Source organism: Plectrocnemia conspersa, unplaced genomic scaffold, assembly GCF_051122295.1.
Source record: "Plectrocnemia conspersa isolate PC_06_02 unplaced genomic scaffold, ASM5112229v1 ptg000013l, whole genome shotgun sequence".
In the NCBI taxonomy this organism is placed as follows: Eukaryota; Metazoa; Arthropoda; class Insecta; order Trichoptera; family Polycentropodidae; genus Plectrocnemia; species Plectrocnemia conspersa.
The window spans coordinates 14,691,799-14,697,941 of NW_028277177.1; the positions used below are offsets into that span (position 1 = coordinate 14,691,799).

A 6,143-nucleotide genomic window follows, 5' to 3' on the forward strand; every position below is an offset into this window, starting at 1 on the left:
GAAGCTTCTTATTCTTTAATAAATATGTAATCGTATAATGGAGGTTTATTTATATACATATGTATTTATTTTATTTACGCTAAAACTTGGTAGCACTCTGGTAACACTGACATAACGGCAGTGAATGGCAGGATATTCTTTTGCTGGGGTTCAACGAGAAGAGAACGGCTTGTTGCTTCACTCCCCGTTCATTAATATATATTTAAATAACGTGTAAACTATATACTCTAAATAACATTATGGGGGCCGATTTACATTTAGATTTTTTATGACCAAAACTGGTCGGCACTTGAGTAGCACTGACGTGACGGTTATTCTCTACACTGGCAATCTTCCGCGCATTCTGACGCATCGTCTCGCGTCCGCCTTATAACCATGTATACTTCATAAATCATCAATAAAATACTACTGCAGCGGCCAAATCTGTGTATGATTGCCACCCGTCACCATCACCGTCCTTGTAACATATTACTGCAATGGCTCAATCTGTTTCAAGTTGCTAGCCCGTCACAATCCATCCGGTAAAGTATCAATATACATCAGCAGCGGTGTGTATTGTTTACAGTTGACACCATCATGTTTCTAAAGTAGTGTCATCCAGCATGGCACACGTACCAAGCAACTTTAATAGCAACTCCTATTTTTCTCTTGCTTAAATTTTGTAATATAAAATTTATGGACTTTATATATTCAGCGGCTTCATTCAAACGAGGCTGTTCTTCGGCAGTGGCACGACTATCTGTCATATCTAATTTTCTACATTTCAATCAAAACTTGTGATTTTATTAGTTTAATAAAAATATTCAGCAATTATTAAAATAGAACAATTACATATATGTCGGCTTCCATAAATTATGTCACAGGTATGGGGTAGGGAGGATTGATGGTCTTTTAAAAATATTAACGTCATGAATTTAAATTTGTTTATTAGAAAGCCTAATGTATTATTATTATTTTTTTTTATTAAAATAAAAATATTATGTATAATTAATCAAACTCAAATGTGTTAGAGTGTGATTCATTTATAATTTATGCTGATGAATATGGAGTACATTTTTAATTAGTATTATATAGAAATTGTAGAAAAAATTATTAAGCAACATTACTTCCACACAAATACATATCTTACACTACCTATGATATTTTTGTCTTTATAAATTAAAATAAATTTACTTCTGTGACGTGACGTACGAGGGAAGGAAGAGATCTGGAATTATGTGACACCTTGTGACATAATGAAGGGGGGGGGATAAAATTTCACGAAACCCTGTGACATAATTTATGAAAGCGGCCTAAGGTAAAAAAATATACTAGTTATATAATATACCGAACAATACCATTTATTGTTTCGGTTAATTCACGCTGCAAAATATAATTATCATAACTCAGTGCAAGTGAAGCGAGAAGCAGAGCGATTGTAACAATAATTTACCAATACCACTATCCACCTAAAATTGTAATTTAATAAAATATACTGTAAGCTTCGCTTGCTTTATTGCATCAATTAAAATTACGATATAAATTAATTTGCTGTGCTTACTATGAAATAAAATGCTACATCCTAATATAAAAAGACTTTTGGGTGATTTTAACCAAACATGGCAATTATCTTGAAAACCTCTGAAGATGTAATTCGATATTTAGTCGCGGAACCATGAAAACTCGATGTAAGTAGTCGCTGCAATTATTGGCATATACAATTGATATTGACTGAGCATTAGTAACTTTTAACTACTATAGGCTTTTAAAAGAAATATTCTGAGAAAGATTTTCGAGCCAACTTGCTAAGTTGATACATATTTGGTGGTGTTCATATAATAGTTTGCCGGTGTCAAGCTCTCGATTTATATTTATCTGCAAAGCGGTTAACTTTTATTAATTCTGGGCACAAGATGAGCTGAAGTAGTCATCGACTGATTTGCATAGTCTAAACTTTATACAGAGTACAGTATGATCTCTAAAAGCTCGACATTATGAACTGGCATTGAATAGTTTATGAAAGAGCGAGGCGGAGGCAGACCCGGTCCATGAGATATTTTTTTCTTTCGCTCGCTTGCGTGTAAAGCGACGAGAGGGAGTGAAAGATTGGAGCGTGCAATTACACGCTCTTATCGCTCACCCAGGACAATTGTGGATTAGGCTAACTTAATATTTATTTATATTTAAATTATATTTTTAATAAATTGGCAAAATTGCAAACAATAGAGGTTTAATAGGTTTACAATAAGTTTTAAGCGTACATCATTCTACGACGTACCTTAATATTATATTTTTAATTAATTAATGGCAACACTATTGAAATATTTATTTAAAAAACTTTTATTTATTGCAATAAATTATAAATTAATTACTTAAACAAATAAATATATTACGAGCAGTATGTTCTATATTTGATTTAATTTTTATTTTGGCGCGTTAACAAATATTGCGCAACATGTTAACCCTGAAGTAATGTCAAAATGACGTTTCACTTGTCGATCGAATTGTTTTCAAGAAACATTTGTTAATAATAATATAGATTATGTCACATCGTACTAAAGTTGTTAATCTGTATAAAACGGTAAGTAATTATTAAGATATAAACGTTCATAGGAAATTAAACATGTTGTAGTATTTAAATGCTTTAGCGTCTTCCTGCGTCATATCAACTATGGCATATGTTTTAGTTGTTATAAATGTGTGAATTCATTCACCATACTAACTATGGCATGTTGTATGTTTTAGTTGTTACACCTTGGCAAAGATTGGCCACAAGGATATGACACGTTTAGGTCCAAACTCCATAAAGCGTTTACCAAAAATAAAACCGAAACTGATCCTCAGAAGATTGCAAAGATGATCGCACATGCTGATTACGTGATTAAAGAAATAGAAGCACTTTATATGTTGAAAAAGTATCGCACACTAAAAAGAAGATATGAATGATTGATATAGTTAATATACTTGATATTCTTATACACTGTATATAGCCATATAATAAATTTATTATTGCATCGTTGTGGTATATTTATCCCTTTTATATTGTTATTTCATTTACAACTCACCTTTATGATTTCTAATATGGGTCATTTCATAGGATGGATGTTAAGTTGTTTCTTGTAAGCGATCTTAAGTTTATAACGAAATTTTTAGTTGAAAGTGTTATAATCACATTTTTATAAGTCAGATTTTATACGATGTGATACTAACCACAAATGTATAACTTTTTCGTATTCAATTATATTTTAATTATGTACAAGCATTGTTACAAATAAAATAATAATATAGTATATCTTACTCCATCCACATAGATATATTGCAAAATTAGCAAAAAGGATTAACACCTGAAACATATTTTAAAGGTAAGGATTTGTAAATATTTTTACCATTGCATATAACCACTATATTTATTAAATCACAAAGTAAATTTCCATAATAGATATTTTGAACAACATACAATATAATAATAAGTATTTAGTATATGTTTATAAAAAAACTCAAACTATCTGAAATTAGTATATACCAATATTTTTATTAATACAAATATATCATAAAAGGAAAAAAAATGGGTTTAAATTCATAATTTTATCGGCAACGAATGATTTATTTACAGTAATAATATTAATAGTGAAAAATATATTTTAATTTAATAACCATTGATTTTCGTAATAGTTAAATTATTTAATGTATTATATTAGTCGACATATTATCATTTCACTTTCATTTAAACATATATTTTCATTTAAACGTTTACATAAACAACAATACTTTAAAGTTTTAATATAGTGATTTTTTTATAATGTTAAGGATTTATTTGTATGTATATTAATAAATTAAACAATAATACATGTTTTAATGAAATGTGAAAAAAATTTCAAGTTTGATACTGACATGGATTTTAAATTATATTGCAGGAACAGTTACGTTATATTTTCTTCTCAACTCCCTAAAGGTCCCCTTAGGAAACACCGAAAGTTACAAATGGAATAACAACATAAATTTAAATAAAATCAATTATGGCTGAGTATAGAAAAATATATGATATATTATATATTTTTATTATTGGTTATTGTATCTTCTCAGTCAGTTTACTAGTTGTGTTAAGCTCAAACTCATGACAAACACAACAATAATACTTTTATGGTGGTATGAAGGTTTGTAGTAAATTTGTCATAAATTTGAATATTGATAATCAAAAGGGTAATAAGGTTTAATTTATATAGAAGAAAAAGTATTTTTATATAAAGACATGTTATTTAACACAGTATAGTTTTTAAACATATACATATGTGTATATATATAACATTTCAATTATTTATTTTTGAAATTCATTGTTAGATTATATAATATATAATAAAGTATGACAATATAATAACGCGTATATACATGTAATTAATTTAAGGTATTCCGGGATACCTTAAAAAACAACACGCATATACATACATATATATATACATATATAGATATATATGTAATATTAAACATGATTGGATGATAAATTATATAAATAAATACAATGCTCTGTTTAAGGACGATTGATATGATTCATTTTAAAATTATGCATACATAACTACAGTTATTTGTAACAAACTGTTATTATAATTTATTAGTTGTGTAGTATTTTTAACATATTTTTTCTGTGCTATAATGATGAATGACAAATGGCTATTGATCTCATTCCACTGTTTCAGTTCAATTTATATTAAAGCTTTAAAAACTCTATGGTGATGGAAACAGTTCGTAGGCTTCTATTTTAATCACATACATTTATAATCTCATTTCTAAATATGTTTTTCACATATTAACCTACACCTATACAAAATTCAGTATATTTATTTCACCACTCAACGTTATACAAATCAGATTATGACCGATTAATAATATATTTTTATTTAATTTATCTACACAAATTCTCTTAATGTATATCAAAAATCAGTACTCAATAAAAATAATTCAACAGTGATGAATTTTATTAAAATAAATCATTAATGTAACAATATTGAAGCAGATACGCTTTGAAATTATAATATAACTAGTATATAATACGATTTTCTTTTTAACAATGATATTCATATCGTTTTCTTAATGCAAACATTTTATCTGTTTTTATCATTGATTTAAAAATATCCTGGAATTTATTTACATACGCATATAATATATTAGCAAACATGTATATGGGTATGTCTATATTATATACATATACATATATAACATATAAACAGGAATTCGTTGAAAAAATTATATTTATTATTTTATAAATTATCATATATTTGTAAGAGTAACCCAAAATATCTATCATATCTCAATGACTATGTTTTCCGAAGAAAAGATGACTTTAATTTTGTAAAATGTGAATTAATGCTATCATACAATTGATCCAATGATTTGTATCGTTTGTTTATTATGAAAAGTATTATATAATATAAGAATATACACAATTTTTAATTAATAAATTATATTAATTAATAAAATAATAAGCAATATGCATTAGAGGTCATCTTTTCATTGGAAGTCTGTACCAATAGCTAGTTTTTTAATAATTCAACAAAAGCTTTTATAAAACGATGTTTTATTGATGATTGAATGATAATATACGTAATATAATATTTAATTCTATATACATTATTAGTTAAATTTATTTAGAGGAAATATCAATTGTACAGGTTGAGTCAACAAAATATTCAAATGAAAAGTAAATTTTACTCTATGTGGTTTATCGCTAAAACATAAGTCTATTTTAGTGCAATATTTTTAAGCTTCGGATTATCATGTATTTGGGCCCTAAATATTTATAGCAAAACATATATTAATTTAAATGTCTCGTAGATTTAGTTTTTATTTGTGAATAAAATAAACCGAATGACTCCACCTTGTACATAATATGTTTTTTTTTACAAATATAAATATGTAGTAGTTTTTGAATTTTATATGTCAGTAACATTTTTGCAAATATGTATATTCATTCATACATAATAATTTGCTTACAAAAATAAAAATAAACAGTGCAATATTAAGAAGTGCAGAGTGATACAATATATATTTTAACGTAAAAATAATTAACTAAGAAAATAATATATTTTTATTAAGTACACAATATCCATTCTTTCATAATACTAATGGGCTTTGGATATACATATATTATAATTATGTATATAATAAGCTAA

At 26.6% G+C, this 6,143-nt stretch overlaps 1 protein-coding gene across 1 annotated transcript; it reads left to right on the forward strand.

The window, feature by feature from the left end:
• The first annotated feature begins 2,400 nt into the window (after positions 1-2,400).
• Positions 2,401-3,019, forward strand: osi (electron transfer flavoprotein regulatory factor orsai). The gene is made up of 2 exons (XM_088202363.1): positions 2,401-2,560; positions 2,725-3,019. The coding sequence occupies exons 1-2, from the start codon at positions 2,522-2,524 to the stop codon at positions 2,923-2,925; spliced, it is 240 nt and encodes a 79-aa protein (XP_088058489.1). The 5' UTR covers positions 2,401-2,521; the 3' UTR covers positions 2,926-3,019.
• The last annotated feature ends 3,124 nt before the right edge of the window (positions 3,020-6,143 follow it).